A 17,907-nucleotide genomic window follows, 5' to 3' on the forward strand; every position below is an offset into this window, starting at 1 on the left:
GCCTCCCCCTGTACTTTGTTCCAGTGCTTAACAACTCTGACAGTTAGGACGTTTTTCATAATGTCCAACCTAAATCTCCCTTGCTGCAATTTAAGCCCATTACTCCTTGTCCTGTCCTCAGTGGTTAAGGAGAATAATAGATGCAGTGTGTGCGGGCAGTGCAGAAGCAGCAGGATGGCGTAGGCAGTGAGCTGCTCCTTCCCTTCCCTCTTCTGGTTCCTGGTGGGTCCCAGTGACCTCAGTTGTGGTTTGTTTGTTTTTACTCAACCAGTGGGGTGCTCCCTTGCCACCCACTTCTGGGTCATGAGCCACTTAGGCCTGGTCTGTTGCAGGTCCATGGTAAAGGCAGAGGAGCAAAGGGAAGGAAGAGAGGGGTTTATTGGAGGGCCATGGAGAAGAACTAGGAGCTATTGGAGGGTCTCAGAGGGATGGAAGAAAGCCAGGAGGGAGGAAGTTTAGGCCATGCTGGGAGTCAGAAGAGAGAAGGGGAAAATTGGAAGAGCAAAGGAGGAGTGTCCACACCTAAATCAGTCTGCGCAGGCACAAAGTAGTTAGGATTGCCTTAGTTCAGAGGAGAGGTGAAACTTTAGCTCAGTTGGGGTAGGTGGCTCTTGTTTCAAATCCCAGAAGTTGTTTGTTTGTTAATTGCTTAAAATGTTCCCAGACTCTGGGCTAGTCTACACTGGCAACGCTAAACCACCTCCACAAGGGGCGTAGCTAGCAGCGCTAGGAGTGTGGCTGGTGCATTATCTACACTGGCACTTTACAGCCCTGAAACTTGCTGCACTCAGGGGGGTGTTTTTTCACCGCCCTTAGCGAGAAAGTTGCAGCGCTGTACGTTGCCAGTGTAGACAAGTGCAAAGTCTGAATGTCGGAGTCAACAACCATTTCATGTACACAAATATTCACTTTGGGCCTGCCAGGCTCAGGTGTATTGTTTGATTTGTTCCAGCATTACAGAGGTGATTAACCATTATAAGGTTGGTTTGGTTTTTAAACCAGTTGATCCACAATGCATAGCTTGTTTGCTTTTTTTAATTGCCTTCTATTGTAGAGCATATATTAAGCAAGAGAAGTGGTTCTCAAACTTTTGTACTGGGGGACCCCTTTCACACAGCAAGCCTCTGAGTGCGACCCCCCCTTATAAATTAAAAACACATTTTTTTATATTTAACACTATTACAAATGCTGGAGGCGGAGTGGGGTTTGCGGAGGCTGACAGCTCACGACCCCCCATGTAATAATCTTGTGACCCCCTGAAGGGTCAAGGCCAAGGCAATAACAGGGTTCAAAAAGGAACTAGATAAATTCATGGAGGATAGGTCCATCAATGGCTATTAGCCAAGATGGGCAGGGATGGTGTCCCTAACCTCTGTATGCCAGAAGCTGGGAATAGGTGACGGGATGGATCACTTGATGATTACCTGTTCTGTTCATTCCCTCTGGGGCACCTGGCATTGTCCACTGTGGGAAGACAGGACACTGGGCTAGATGGACCTTTGGTCTGATCCAGTATGGCCATTCTTATGACCACCAGTTTGAGAACCCCTGAGCAAGAGGCACCTGTGTGGCCTTAACCTGATATGATACGTGTCCGGGCTAGTCTACACTTAAAACGCTGCAACTGCCCTGTTGCAGCTGTGCCACTGTAGCACTTCAGTGTAGACATCAGCTATTCCAATCGGAGGAATTCTACTGTTGGAATAGGCAATTCACCTCCCCAAGAGGTTTTTCAGTCCCTGAGCGAAGTAGTTATGCCAGTCTAATTTTCCTGCTGCTCCCTGGCCTGTCTTTGAAAGGCATGTGCCTGAAAATGCAAGGGTTAAATGGACCACACCTAAAAAGAGAATAGTTCACAGTCAGCGTTCACAATTTGATTGAAGGGTCTTAGCTGCAGTCAGTTTGGCTCCTTGCTCAAAAAATCCATTGGCAAGCTAGGGAGTGGTTGAACTGCCATTCAGGATGGGGTATGTAAAGTATGTATATGACCTTGTAAAATGTGAAACCCATTAATCAGACAGAAATACAAATCCTCATAAACTGCACAAGGACATGAAATTGACTAATGTTTTGTCTACATGATGGGGTAGTGCACTCTACGGGGGTGTGATTTCTAAAGCACTTCGTTAATGCACATCACTTTAATGGGTGCTTTAGAAATCACACCCCCGTAGAGTGCACTACCCCATCATGTAGACAAGTCCCACCTGAGTAACAGATTGGCCTGTGCATGTGTCCCTGGCGTGAGGAGTGGCAGAGTCAGTAGCAAAAAAGAACATGAGTACTTGTGGCACCTTAGAGACTAACAAATTTATTTGAGCATAAACAGTAGCAGTTGTTATGGGTTAGATTAAATCTTGTTGTTATGGGTCAGGCATGAGCACCAATTTACATTCAGAATAAATGCAAAGAAACCATTGTAATTAGTTTCAGAGTAACAGCCGTGTTAGTCTGTATTCGCAAAAAGAAAAGGAGTACTTGTGGCACCTTAGAGACTAACCAATTTATTTGAGCATAAGCTTTCGTGAGCTACAGCTCACTTCATCGAAAGCTTATGCTCAAATAAATTGGTTAGTCTCTAAGGTGCCACAAGTACTCCTTTTCTCATTGTAACTAGGTGTCTAAAACAATAGCAGTAGCACACCCAAGACATAGTGTGATGGAAACACAGATATGAACAAAGGAGTTTTAAATACAGGGGTTGGGGCTTTGACAGGTGGTGGAACTGGTTTTGGTCGGTGTCCATGAGAAACAAACAGCCAGAACAAGCTGGCTGAACGAGTTTAGTACTGTGAGTGAGAAAGCTGTCTCTTGTTTTTGCTTCCTCCTACATTCAGAAAAGCAAGACTTGGTACACTCCTTGCAAATAAATAAGATTGAATCAAAGAAACTACAGGCCCATTGGAAAAAGCTACAGGGTCTCCAGCTTTGACTAGGCACTCGGTTCAAAAAGGGGCAATGAAAAAATCTTTCACCTATTGTAGAGACTATATCAGATCAGAGCAGCAGCTCTGACCTTCTTGGATTGTGTCCCGCTACTACCTGATTTTTTCATATGCCAGGTGAGATTGTGGCATGTGAGGCAGGAAATTCTAATTGCCCACAGAAACCAGATTTTGACAGGCACTCTCCTGTCCACTAGGCCCCCCTGCCTCCTTCCTGTATTAGATAAAATGGCTCTCTCTGCAGGGTGTAGATATGGCTACACAGTGAAAGGTCACTATGTATACTAATATGCAGCCCATGATATGTTTTATTATCTTGATCTTTCTAACTTTCCGCCTTGTGGACTCATCATGGGATCAAGGAGTTAAGCTGGCTCTTCCTTTGTATGTAGCAATGTCAGTTATAATGATTCTGGAGGCAACACTAGGCCCTTGCTTCCACCTGTACAACCACAAGGACTTCAAATTATGCTCCACAGTGGTGGCTCGCCATCTTTCCAGACTACTGTACCCCTTTCAGGAGTCTGATTTGTCTTGCGTATCCCCAAGCTTCACCTCACTTAAAAACTACTTGTTTACAAAATCAGACAGAAAAATACAGAAGTGTCACAGCACACTGTTATTGAAAAATTGCTTATTTTCTCATTTTTACCATATAATTATAAAATAAATTAATTTGAACATAAATATTATACTTACATGTCAGTGTATAGTATATAGAGCAGTATAAACAAGTCATTGTCTGTATGAAATTTTAGTTTGTACTGACTTCACCAGTGCTTTTTATGTAGCCCGTTGTAAAACTAGGCAAATATCTAGGTGAGTTGATGTACCCCCTGGAAGACTTCTACAAACCCAGGGCTGGTGCAACCACTAGGCTAACTAGGCGGTCGCCTAGGGCGCCAAGTGGTTGGGGGCAGCCAAAAGTGCACTCCGGGGAGGCGGTGGAGCGGAGGTGAGCTGGGGCAGCAGGGCACGGGGAGGGCTACCTGCAGCAAGAAACGGGGACGGGGGAGGTGCGCAGGGGCACCGCTACCCACCCAAGCTCACCTGTGCTCCACTGCCTCCCCGGAGTGCGCTTTTGGCTGCCCCCAACCACTTGGCGCCCTAGGCGACCGCCTAGTTCGCCTAGTGGTTGCACCAGCCCTGGGTTTGCAGAGGTCTTCCAGGGGGCACATCAACTCATATAGATATTTGACTAGTTTTACAACGGGCTACATAAAAAGCTAAACAGCTAAACAGCTGATTGGCGCCGCAAGCCTGGGAGGTGGGAGAAGCGGAGCGGCGGCAGCATGCTCGGGGAGGAGGCGGAGCAGAGGTGAGCTGGGGTGGGGAGCTGCCGCACGGCTCCCCAGGCAGGGGGGCGGGGGCTGGGAGCTGCCGCGGTGCGGGGGTGTCCCTCAAGTGGCGGGGGGGGCGGGGCGGGCGCAAGGTGGAAGTTTCGCCTAGGGCGTGAAACATGCTTGCACTGGCCCTGTGCATGGCCCCAGGGGTACATGTACCCCTGGTTTAGAACCACTGCTCCATAGCACACCTGTGCAGCCCCACTGTCTCCAAAGGAGTTGCTCAGGTGTAACAGAACTGGAAATTAGTAAACAATTCCATTGACGTGCAAAATGGACAAGAATCCAGCTCACTCCTTCTCAGCTGTGTTGACTCATCATGTTTAACAGGACTAAAAAGCAACACAAAATGATGATAGTCAAAGTCAGATTTGTCTTTGAATACTAATAGATCAGCTTAGTAAGACTGTGACTTTTCATATAGTCACTTTTCAGAGCAGAACCTCATTGGAACTGAAATTGTCCCTTGGGGACCCTAAGCCAATGATAATTCACCTGATGAATTTTTCTGGCATTCTCTTATCAGGTGTGACTGAAACTAAACCTTGCTGAAATTCAGTCATATTTGGAAAGGAGGGCATCAGTCAGCGCGTAGCACACTGAACAACAATGGCATACATTTTGCTAAAGATACCAGACCAAAGCCTTTCTATTATGTAAAGCTCCAGGGGAAATTTAATGCCCAGGGAGAGAAGGTGACAAAACCTCAGTTCTTAAGATGTAATCGCTTTGCTTTGGTTGGTCACTGGTCAACCATAATGGAAGGAGCCTTTGCTAGCGATTAAAGTAGGAGACTGTACGTCAAGACACTTAGGTTCTGTACTACCTACTTGTTATGCTGCCCCAGGCAAGTCACTTATTCTCTTTGTGCCTCGGTTTCTCTATCTGTAACATGGGGATAATTAAACATACCATTATAAAGCTTGATGGGAATCTCAGATTAAAGACACTATTTAAGTACAGGGTATTATTATCGGTTATTTTAAAGTGTTTTGTTCTACTTTACACTGGTAGACAAATACCTTTGTTAGCCCTGGAGTGCTTAACCTCTGTAATTTCCCCTACAGAGAATGGCTCAAGAACAGCAAAAAAGAACTCTGGTTTTCCATGGGGAAAGAACAACATGGATTTCTCCCACTAACCTCAGGGAACTTCTGGAGCTGAAGGCCATGTACCCCAAAGCACCTCTCGTTGTAGGGAACACCAGTGTGGGTATGGAGGGTCTGAGGGCCTCTTGTCATTGTTACTATCCAATTGAAGTTAATGGAAGTTGCAAGTGCTCAGCACTCCTGAAAATCAGGCCTTTGGTGCCTCAAACTGGGCAGCCAAAGATAGGTACCCAAAATTAGAGGCTCCTTTTGAATATTCAGGTCTGGATAACTTACCCCAGTTCACATGGCACATCAGTGATACAAATGGGACTAGAACCCTGATCTACTGATTCCATGGTCAGATGTCTATGCCCCTCCCACTGACTTCAGTGAGATGGCTTGCATGGAGTAATGACCATTCACATAAGTAAGAGTCTGCAGGATTAGGCCTTCAGTTAGACAGAACACTACAAGGATGACAAAGGACATGGTCCATATTGAAAGGACAAGGGTAGGAACTTCTATGCATCTTACTGGGTTTCTCAATATTATAGATAGATTTTATTGTTATGGTGTTATAATTTGAGGGAGTAAAGTCAAGAGAGCAGTAGCAGAGAAGAGATCAGGATGGGAAAGCTGATTGAATGAGGGGAGTCTTGAGAAAGGCTTGGGAGAGAGCATTTTAAGTGTAGGTGTGTAGTGCACAGGGGAGAGTATTTCAGAGGTACTACTGGGGTGGGAGTGTAGGGTCTGAACCCCTTCCTTCCCAGGGGAAGTGGTGCGAGTGGGTAGAATAAGAGCATGTCTCATTAAATGGAATTCCAGACTGAGCTGTTATCTGTGAATTTGTTTACATTGTGAGAGTGAAACTGAGTCCAAAAAGATTGAGAGACTTTAATTTTCAGATCCCCCTGTGCTCATCAACAACAGAAACTTTACTGCATTTTTATTTATTAATATAGCACCCATAAAGGTGACCACAGCACTTCACAAACCGCTAAAATGGTGGGTTCTTGGGAGCTTGCAATATAGTCTAAAGGTCTGATCCAGTGCCCAGTGAAGTCAAAGTCCACTGATTTCTGTGGGCATCAGTCAAGCCCTAAATTAGCTGCATGGCAGGGCTGGGCATGGAGGATGAGGGAAGAGGTTAGCATATTACTACATATATGCACAGCTTGTTAACTCCTTTTTTAAAATATATTAGGCGGGAGGTCAGTGATGGGTGTTGCAGGCATAGGAGGTGATGTGGGAATAGGCATAGAGATGCTGGTGGGAGAAGGAAACAGAAGAGTTATGCAGCTGAGCTGAGCTGGTGGAGTGCAAGATGGAAGCAGGAAGTAATGGGAGACTAGAGAAGAGATGGAGGCAGGAGCACAATTCTGTGGGGTTCTAAAGCTGAGGTGAGGAATCTGAATGTGATATGGAAGGAGACAGGAAACAAGTGCAGGGAACTGAGGAGCTTTGCAGAGCACTAGGAGATACTTTTGCTGGCAGCATATTGATTAGACCTGAGGGGTGCAGCATGAAAAGCAGAGAGTGCAGAGGGGAGGAAAGTGAGGACCATAGAATGGGAGAGGCAGCAGGATGGAGACTTTGAGATATTGGACAGGAAGAACCAGCAGGATTTTGCAACTGCTTGGCTATAGGAAGAATACAGGGAGTGTAATCCCATGTGACACTAAGGTCACAAGCCCTGGTGGCAGGAAGGATGGGGGTATGTTTAGTTCTTTAGATACATTCATGGTTCTGGAAATCTAAAACACCTGTTTTCTTCAATCTCATTATAATTTTCTATCTTCAGGACTTGAGACAAAATTTGATGGTGTTCATCATCCAGTTATCATCCATCCCACTAGGATTCCAGCTCTGCATGTTGTGAGTAATACAAACAATGGTAAGTCCTCGATTTGCCTAAAAATCCTGGAGTTATGTGTTGTTAGACACCATAAATGATGAGAATCTTTGATTCACATGTACATGGAACGTTTTATTCTCCAGTAGTGCTCAGTACCCTAAGACCACTATCCAGTCTATCAGCCTACCTGCCATATGGAGAGAACAGGATGGGGAGGTTCAAATTCTGAGACTCTGCTGCCATAAATTTCTTTGTTCAAACCATCTTTCACTCATTGTTCTGCAGGAGAGGAGAATGTGGGAGGGTCCTGAGTCTGATATAGTTTGTTGGTAGAAATCACAAGGTTCTTTCACTGTTAGTCTGGCAATGTCTACAATCTATATGGAGATGCTCATGCGTAGATCTTTGATCCAATATGCCAAAAGATTTTCTTTGAAGCCACTGAGCCCTGGTCTACACTAGGACCTTAGGTCGAATTTAGCAGCTTTAAATCGATGTGAACCTGCACCTGTCCACACGATGAAGCCCTTTATTTCGACTTAAAGGGCTCTTAAAATCGATTTCCTTACTCCACCCCTGACAAGTGGATTAGCGCTTAAATCGGCCTTGCCGGGTCGAATTTGGGGTACTGTGGACACAATTCGACGGTATTGGCCTCCAGGAGCTATCCCAGAGTGCTCCATTGTGACTGCTCTGGACAGCACTCTCAACTCAGATGCACGATTGTTTGCCGTTGCTCTGACGCAGGGAGGGGCGACTGACGACACAGCTCACAGGGTTGGCTTACAGGGAGCTAAAATCAACAGAGGGACTGGCTTTACATCAAGGAGTATTTCAGGCAGGACTTCACGGAGGGTTCCAATAAGAAATGGTGCACCTAAGTTATTGTTCTTATTGGAACAGGGAAGTTAGTCTGGTCTCTGATTGATACATGGCTAGATTTACCTCGCTGCACCTTCTCTGTGAGTGACTGCAGTGTGACCTAGAGAAATGAGTCCCCTAGATAGGGGTTGGGGGAGGGGGGTTGCAAATGAGTACAAAACAAATCTGGTCTATTTCTTGTTTTGATCCACTCCATCTATCTTTTACATCTTTGGCTGGCAGCAGACGGTGCAGAAGGACTGCAAGCCATCCACATCTCATGGCTGCTCGGCAGAAGATGGTACAGTACGACTGCTAGCCATCTTCATCTCTTGCCTGCCCGGCAGAAGATGATGCAATAGGACTGCTAGCAATCCGTATCACCTGCCTGCTCACCATAAGATGGTTCAATAGGACTGACTGCAGGACTAAAGAGAATGACTTGATCAAGTCACTCCAAATTTAGTCCCTGCACCCATGTCTGCCCAGGCACTCCTGATTGACCTCACACAGGCGACCAGGAGCACCTCGGACATGACGATGATGGCTACCAGTCCTATTGCACTGTCTGCTGCCACAAGGCAATGGGTTGCTGCTGCTGTGTAGCTATGCAGTACCGCGTCTGCCAGCACCCAGGAGACATACGGTGACAGTGAGCTGAGCGGGCTCCATGCTTGCCGTGGTATGGCGTCTGCACAGGTAACTCAGGAAAAAAGGCGCGAAACGATTGTCTGCCCTTGCTTTCACGGAGGGAAGGAGGGAACGGGGGCCTGACGATATGTACCCAGAACCACCCGCGACAATGTTTTAGCCCCATCAGGCATTGGGATCTCAACCCAGAATTCCAATGGGCAGCGGAGACTGCGGGAACTGTGGGATAGCTACCCACAGTGCAACGCTCCGGAAGTCGACTCTAGCCTCGGTACTGTGGAAGCACTCCGCCGAGTTAATGGACTTAATGCACTTAGAGCATTTTCTGTGGGGACACACACACTCGAATATATAAAACCGATTTCTAAAAAACCGACTTCTATAAATTCGACCTAATTTCGTAGTGTAGACATACCCTGAGCCAAGTTCTCAGTTGGTCCAAGCCAGCATAGTTCCATGGATGCTGATTTACACCAGCTGAGGATCTGGTCCGTTATGTCACATCTTAATATGTAACATGGAATTGAATCTGTAGCAAAAGTATGTGATGCACCAATTTTTCCTGGAGACACTGGACAGAGCTGTTCATAAAAATCAGACAAACTGGGATTTTATTGCAAATGATTGTTTCCCTATTTGCATTTCACTTAGCTCTGGAATTGACATTGAAATAGTACTGATGGATGAATTGAAATTATAAGTATTTGTAAATCACTACACCACACACGTTCACACAACTATCCATTTAATTGTCACCTTTTATTGAGGTCCACATTAGAGGATGCCTTTAATGAAAGAAGGGATTTTTACAACCACTGTAAGCTTCCAAAATGCGGCTACAAATCTCTACTGACACAGAGCCTGATCCAACATCCATTGAAATCAATGGCATTGTTTCCATTGACTGAAATGGGTTCTGGGTCAGGCCCATGGGGCCAAATTCTGGAGTCTTTCAACAGTTTTTACTCCATCCTCAGCCCTACTCAGTCAGACTGCTGTTTGCCTCATGGGAATTCGCTTGAATAAAGATCTCAATGTCTGGCCCAAAGAAAATTACTCTGTAGATTTGTGTGCGTGAAATATACCTAATAAAAGCTGACTATAGAAGCAATGTTTCCGTGATCAGGTTGTACAGTTGTGATCATTTAAAGTGCAATGTTCCTATTTCACTATTGCAATAATTGTGTTTCAGGACTAGTGATAGGTGCTGCCTGCTCTCTGGCCCAACTCAGAGACGTCCTGATGAAAGTAGTCCTGGAGCTTCCAGAGGAGAAGACAAAGATTTTCCGTGCTCTCTTGCAGCAGCTGAAAACCCTAGCTGGAGAACAGATCAGGAGTTTGGCTGTATGTTTTCAATGATTATAGTAAACAGGCCAGCACTGAAAGTATATATCTATGATCTTCACCTATAAATCTGTAAAGCTCATTTAGAAGAGAGCTGGCTGTCTCTGAGGCTTGACTGGCATCTCAGAGCCTTTCCATCTAGGTAACCAGTTCAAATCCAGTCCATACTGGTAATGACTAAAAGACATTATTATCTGATAGCTTATGTGAACTAAATTGTGGCTTTTTGTCATTACCAATGGACTGGTCTCAACATCACAGTAATTGGCAGCACCCTTATTGGCAAAGAAGCCAAGGACTGAATAGGTATGAAGTTATCACTTGGGGTGAAGGGGGTGGAACTGGGTGGGAAGAGGTGGGGCAGGAGGGGGGCCTTGGGAAACGGAGTGGGGGCAGGGCCTGGGACGGAGTTGGGGTTGAGCACCCCTAGGGAAAGGAGGAAGCCAGCGCCTGTGTCAGCTACTACTGAAATGCACAAATAATAGCAGAGTTTACCAGATAAGCAGTAATATATTTGCCCACTTGCTGTGTGGAAGCTCAGAATCAAGACATCCTTTGCTTCTCCTCATGTTGAAAGGCTTTGCATCATTGCCTCTGACCCCACCCTTCCATTTTTCTTTAAAACTCAGTTGCCCTAGTTCTTTTGTGGCCCCTCTCCTCTGGCTGAAGGAGTGGCCATTTCTCTATTTTTGGGCAGGTCACCTACCCAAGGCCATGTTGGTGTCTTTCAGCTGGGGTTATAGGTCAGGACCTTCCATGAGCTGTAAATTAAAATGAGAGGGAAATTATAATTTAGAAAAGTTTGAATATGAAACTTCAATTAAGTTTGAACAATAAATTACCTTAACTTCTTAATATCCCTAAAAATGGGATCATGTTTTAGATCAATATTGCTATATCTGTAAAAGACAGCAATTAAAATAGCCTCTTTTTTGTTAAAGTCCTTAGGTGGACATATTGTAAGTAGAGGTTCAACTTGGGATCTGAACCCTGTCCTAGCAGTTGGCAACTCTGTCCTCAGTCTGGCATCAAAAGGTAAGATTCAGCATCTCTCTGTTCTGCATCTGTCCCAGACCTGCAGGGCATCACTGTAGTGCACAATTAGCAGTACAAGTGATGGGTATCTTCACTTGTTTCCTCCAATGGTTAGTGTGAGCATTGGTAGACACAGGACAAAATTATTTTGGTGCTTTCCTGTGATTGTCACTGGCAAAAAGTGTTAGCTAATGCAGGCTGCTACATTCCTTCCTGCTGCCAGGTGCAGAAGGGAACAAAACTGGCAGTGCTGTGAAAGTGAGGTGGAGGGGCAAGGAAGAGAAAGATGTCCATGTGGTATCAACAACCTCCCCACATTGCTACAGTGCCAGCAGCTCCCCTGCAAAGGTCAGACTGGTCACCTTTATCCTACAGTTTCTTACACCCTCCTAGTGGTTGATTTTGCTGCTAATGTCTCACCCAGCCTGACATATACCTTATTTTCATACGTTTTGAGCACCCACTACTTCTACTGAAGTCACTGGGATTATGCAGGGGAGAGGGGTCAGCACCTCTTAAAATCAAACCCAAAGTATTTTATGCTGGCACCTAAAATCAATGGTCACTTTGAAAATCTTGGCCTTAATGAGTAGCAGCTTTGAACCAAAAATGTTCCGGGATAATTCTTCTGCTCATCATGAAGTCAGATAATTTCTGCCTTTAAAGCTTACTGCACGTTAACTGTTTAATGTCCTAAATGTTTTTGTTTAAAGCTTTTGAGTAAAAAGAGGAGAGCTACCTAATCAGCTTACTAATTCGTCTGTCTATTACAGGCACTAAAATCAGCAGTATTCAACATCATACATACAGCATAGTGTTATTAGCATTTATTATTTGTATAGCACCAAAGTGCATGCTACTTAACAGGGACAACAAAGACAAGTGGAGAGTTTACAGCCTAAGACCAGATCCTGAAACATGCTAACCACACTCCCTTGACTTCCATGGAAATGGAGAACTTTAGTTTAGACCAGGGCAAGCGATTTGCATGCCCCAGAAAAAAATGGCAGCCCCTGGTCCGAACAAGCATGTAGGATGCCATTTTGTTCTACAAAATAGTGTCCTCCAGACAGCGTGACCTCACATGCACTGCCTGGAAGACACCATTTCTGGACTATGAGACATGCATGTGTATAATTGAATACACAAGGCATGTGCTGCAGGGAGGAACAAGGTAAGCAGAGGTAAGTTAGCGGTGGCCACTGGCCAAGTTCCATTAAACTTATATATAGGAGAAAATAGTAATTCATTGAGCACTCTATAGAGAAATTATATGCACACTAAAATTGCCATTTTAAACAAAGCCCTTAGATAATTACATACATAATTAATTTATTTTAAATGTTATTGTTTTCTAAAACAAGAAATCTTTTTAACTATTAAGATATTTAAAAACAAGATGTCCCCCCTACTGTTTTCACTTCATTATTATGCCTGAATCTTTTCCTGTTTTAAGTGAATCCTTGAAAATTGCCTTTTTTATATATGCTTCTCTTTCACTTGTTCTCCTGTTTGGTACCATATACTCTCTCACCAGCCATTTCTTTGTAAAAGCCTATGGCATAAAGTTCCAAACAGATTGCTGTATAACGCTCAATTTGGAATCATGAGTCTCATTAATGGCAAAACAAAAGTGCAGAGAAGTAAAGAGAATATCAAATACACCTGGCAGTTGTTCACAGTGATCACTGTTACCTACCTTTTCCTCACCACTGCTATCCTACAGCTTAGACCAAGCCAGAGCAAACTCCCACAGCAAATGTAGAATGGAATACACAAGGCATGCAAATATACAGTCGCATCATCTGCGATAGACCAGAGCTAGCAATTTATTTGGTTTTTTAATAGCAGTGTTCCGATTTTAGAAAATAAAACTTTTCCTCTGTCATGTAAAAAGTTGTTGCATACCTTGCTAAAAATGTCACTGCATGCCACTGAGTTTAGAGCTGGTGAAATCATTCATTGTGAAGGATTTGTTACAGACTTGAGCCCTTTTTTCTTTTTGTGAATCTGTATTTGAATATTTATGGGAAAATTTTTGCAGAATCAGTGTCATTCCTGGAAACCTAAATACTAGAGTATGAATGTAGGATGTATTTTCTAGTATACTTTTCTTTCACAGATTAGATGATTTGCATCTGCGAAGTGCAGACTTTCCTTTCACACTCCACATTCTCTAACAAACTACACTTCTCTCCAACAGATGGAACACGACAGATTCCTTTAAATGATGAGTTTCTTGCTGGATATGAAAATGCAGATCTTAAGACAAAAGAAATCATAGTCTCGGTTCTCATCCCATACTCTAAGAAGGTAAGGGCTCTGGGGTCCCTTCTTGGCTGCTTTTAACAGGGTGTGCTATACGTAATGTTACAGAACCTTGGGGAACAAAAGGGAAATAATTTTAATATGCATTGCAAGAACTTCAGTACCAATGTCACCTGTGGACAGATCCTGCAGATGTTTATGACACAGTTAATCCTTATGAGCAGTAAGTACCACAGACTTCAGTGGGGTTACCAGGGTTGGCCTTAGGGAAAATGGCACCCTGGCCTCCATGGGCGCAGCACACCCCCTCCCACACTGCTCCTAGCCCCTGTGGGTGTCCCTCCATTCCCGCTGGCCTCAGCAGGCCACTCCCCCTGCCCCCGCCAGAACTCTGCTCCTCCGTGCACCCCTAAAGGGCTATGTGGGGAGCGAGAAGCAACATCAGGGCTCCCTGCATTCAGGTCACTTTCCCCACCTGGACTGTGTAAGGGGAGGGCAAGAGAGCAGCAGAAAAATCCACACCCCTGAGCAACATAGTTATACCTACCTAACCACACGCACATGGGTAGACAGTGCTATGTCGATGGGAGAGCGTCTTCACTAAAAAGAAGCTGTAGCACTGAACAGGAGAAGCAGAAGGTCCCTAAAAGTGGGGGGGGGCACTGCTGCCCAAACCATGGCCCCGCCCTCTGCGCTGCCCCTTCCCCCAAGCCCTCTCACCATCACTTCCCCCGAGGCCCCACTCGCTTCCCTCCACTCCCTGCCCCTTGTCCCTCCCTTACAGCCAGTGGAAAATGGGAGGATCATGACCCCCAGACCCTCCCTGTTCCAGCGCCCCAGTCACTGAACATGAAGACAATCCCTTAGTCTCTGCTTTCTAGGGGTAGTGTTATGTCCTCCCAGATATAGTAGCTTGCATTTTGCCAAGCTGAAACTCATTTGATCATCTGTCCACATTTCTAATCGCTGGGTCTCTTTATGTTATTTCTCTCTCCTATAATATGTGCGCAGGCATCCCTCCTCAGTACTGTAGCAGCACAGGATGCCCCATTAATCCCAGTGACGAGGTAATACTGGTACCACGTCCCCCTCCCACCTGGTGATTAATAACTTGCTCTCTGCAGTCCTGTTGATTTCATTGATTTCAGTGTAAGGTAGATCACTATGAGCGAGGGTGACGGAATCTGGCCCTAACGAGTTAGGGGAAGGGAAATTGTGGTATTAGCAACTGTAGCGTTATCCGATGTCCCTCTAGTGGATATGGAGAAAACTGCAGAAGAAACCCAGATACAAGTGGGAGTGCTCAGATTCAGACAGACATGGAAATGGCCAAGGGAGTCTTGGCCAGTGCTGACACCGCAGGATCTGCCCAGGCTAAAAAGAGAAAGCAAGGAGACACCTATCATGCTGTCTGGAGTGCCTCACAACTGTGAGTGCCTGTCTCAGGGCAGATTGTCAAAAACAGGGAAGACACCCCAAACTGGTGGTGTGTTCTGTGATTAGATTTCACCAAGCCGATAACAGATGTGAACTCCTGGATCACTATAACAGTCTTCGCAAAAAGAAAAAGAGTACTTGTGGCACCTTAGAGACTAACCAATTTATTTGAGCATGAGCTTTCGTGAGCTACAGCTCACTTCATCGGATGCATACCGTGGAAACTGCAGAAGACATTATATACACACAGAGACCATGAAACAATACCTCCTCCCACCCCACTGTCCTGCTGGTAATAGCTTATCTAAAGTGATCATCAAGTTGGGCCATTTCCAGTCTTAACATTCAGTCACAGAGAGTCCCCTTAGACTCTCCAGTCTATCTTGCCACCCAGACAAACTGGACTTAGTAATAAATGGTCACTTGCACCAAAAATCACACCACATTCAGGTTGCTTCCAGTCCCAAGAGACCAGTCACTTACATCAAATCAGTTGGTACTCTAGATCTTACACCAAAGACAACACCTGTAGCCAGTCCTGTAATAAACTATCTAAAGGGTTATTAACTAGGAAAAAGAAATTAGAGTTTATAGGTTAAAGCAAGCAAACGTATACATATAAATGAGTTACCATCCAAATCCTAAGAGTGACAGAGTTGTAGTGATCTGTCAATTCAAAGTGTCTTTCAGGGCAGACCCAGGGGGCAGACCCTAGGGATCTCTGGCTTCAATTTGGTGTCTCTAGACCTGTCAGAGTTCAAACAGCCAAAAAAAATCAAAAATTTTCCTGTGACTTTGTTTCATTTCCTTCATTCAGCTTCCAAATTCACAGGATGAGTTTCCTTGCATGTAGCATTTCCCAGGTTCGATAGGGCCATTAACCAATCCTTTGTATTGTGAAGTTCCTTGATGGGCCATCTGATTTTGATAGTCCTTCTGGATGGTTGAGGCAGGACGATTCCCATGCCTAGATTCACAAGTTCAGAGAAAACATTTTCAAAGTTATAAAGCAAAACTTTACATATTTTCTTATAGCATGGAATACAGACATTACAAGTGAGATTAATGCGTGGAGCAACTTATAACCATTTCATGGAGTCTAAACGCAAAATAAATTCTTATGAGACTAATACCTGTTCTTAGCATAACTTACATCCAATGAAGTGAGCTGTAGCTCACGAAAGCTCATGCTCAAATAAATTGGTTAGTCTCTAAGGTGCCACAAGTACTCCTTTTCTTTTTGCAAAGACAGACTAACACGGCTGTTACTCTGAACTCTGATACAGGTCACAGTGTCACCACCTCATCTGCCTCAAAGTAGCTGTCTTTTGAAGCATGGTGAAGTGAGCGTGTCAGCACTGTGGTGATGAATGTAATATAAGTGCTGAGTTAAAGGCTGGCTGGCCCAGGCAGATTTCTTGTAAAAAAGCCCCAGACTCTGTAAACTCAGTATCTGCACTCTACACTGAATCTGGTAGAACAGCAGCACTTCTTCTGTTCAGAAATTCTGAATCCCAGCAGTGATTATGGTTGGAAATTAATGAACTGGAGGAGAATTTGGAAGGAGATTATAAACCGGGCCCCTCCAAAGAGGGGAAGGAAAGATAAAAAGGCAAAACTGCAGTGTCTCCATGGAAGTTATACCATGGAAATCTCAGAAACATTGAGAGAGCCATTCCCACCTGAGATCAGAAGAGAACGGAGACATTGGAGACTAACATTGCTGTCTGACTGAAACGATCGCTCACACCTGAAAGCTAAAGCAAACAGTCAATAATAACACTGATAGGATGGTGAACTTCATCAGCCTCACCACAGAAAATGAATCTATGGCCATGGAGACCTGATTTGGCCACAATTCCTCAAGGGGGATAGGATCCTACTTCTTGAACAGTCCCATTGAAATCAATTGCCCATTCACCAAATAAGGTGCTGCTTAGAGTGAGCAGGGTATCAGATTATTTGCAAGAAAGGAAAGAAAGCGAAGTGCTGCTGGTGTGTTGATGGAGGCACAGATGCTATTTTTGTAGCTCATATTCTCACTCTCGTTTATGCCCATTGTTTGTTGTTGTTTTTTCGGTTTCTGGCAGCTTGGGGTAAATATTGCCCAGGTGATATGTGTGGGCATGAAACATGCTGAGAAAATCTTCCAGCTGTAAAAGGACTCATCTCTGGCCATGTAATCCTAAAACTCAAATTTCATGTGGGCACCAGAAACTGAGAGATGGGTCTGAGTCCCATCAAATACTAATAGTGATGGATTTAAATCTTGGATCTGGATTTCAAACAGCCCAAAGTTCTGGGATTATTCAGCTCTAGAGGCTTGGCCAGGGCCCATCTCTGACTCTGGAAGGGGCATATTTAAAACCTACACTTCAGGAGGAGTTTCTGTAACCCAGTGGGGATCCACAGGGAACATGATTTGTTACAGCACCCAGCTACAGAGCTTTGGCTCATCAGCTCCATGATTTTAGCTCTGGAGGGCCCCAGTTGACTCCCCAGTATGTGGAACAGCCAAGAAGATAGCCATCACATATCCTCAGGCTGAGTATGGAAGAAGCTACTATGTTAATTTAGAGCAAGTGGATTTGGCTTCCAAACAAATCAGAACTGGGCTTCTGAACAATTCAGAATTGGCTGTGGCCAGCAGCTTCCTCTTTAATCTCTGGCTCTGTGGCATGACATATAGAAATCTCGTTGTTAAAAACCAGTGAGCAAAATCAGGTCCTTTGGGACAGCACGGCCACCTGGTTTTGTGCTGGAAGCAAACTTCAGTAACAATAATGCACCAGTCACATTGGAAGTGACTTGTGCAAATACTGATTGTCCTGCACTTTAGAGTAGGTGCTTCTGATAACACATTGAACCATTGTGGAAATCTTTAGTTTGTCATATCAGCCTGTCAGTAGGCATATCACAAGCATATCCTCCGGGACATGTCAGACCATCACTAGTCAGTACTTGGAAGAAATATAGAAAGTTAACTACATCACTGTATAATTTGAGAAAAAATGTTCTTTTTCTTTCTTTGGGTCACTTGTGATTAATTAAGACTCAGAATAGAGTCAATTTCTGCC

General features: G+C 44.6%; 1 protein-coding gene across 1 annotated transcript in view; it reads left to right on the forward strand.

Annotated features, from left to right (window-relative positions):
• LOC144271958 (aldehyde oxidase 2-like) overlaps positions 1-17,907 on the forward strand; it is a 106,133-nt gene that overhangs the window by 22,366 nt on the left and 65,860 nt on the right. The window contains exons 9-13 of the mRNA XM_077829641.1: positions 5,356-5,500; positions 7,181-7,273; positions 9,939-10,090; positions 11,032-11,125; positions 13,329-13,438. Coding sequence (XP_077685767.1) covers positions 5,356-5,500; positions 7,181-7,273; positions 9,939-10,090; positions 11,032-11,125; positions 13,329-13,438 — 594 coding nt within the window. The remainder of the gene's footprint in view (positions 1-5,355; positions 5,501-7,180; positions 7,274-9,938; positions 10,091-11,031; positions 11,126-13,328; positions 13,439-17,907) is intronic.

Source organism: Eretmochelys imbricata, chromosome 11 (assembly GCF_965152235.1).
Source record: "Eretmochelys imbricata isolate rEreImb1 chromosome 11, rEreImb1.hap1, whole genome shotgun sequence".
NCBI lineage: Eukaryota > Metazoa > Chordata > Testudines > Cheloniidae > Eretmochelys > Eretmochelys imbricata.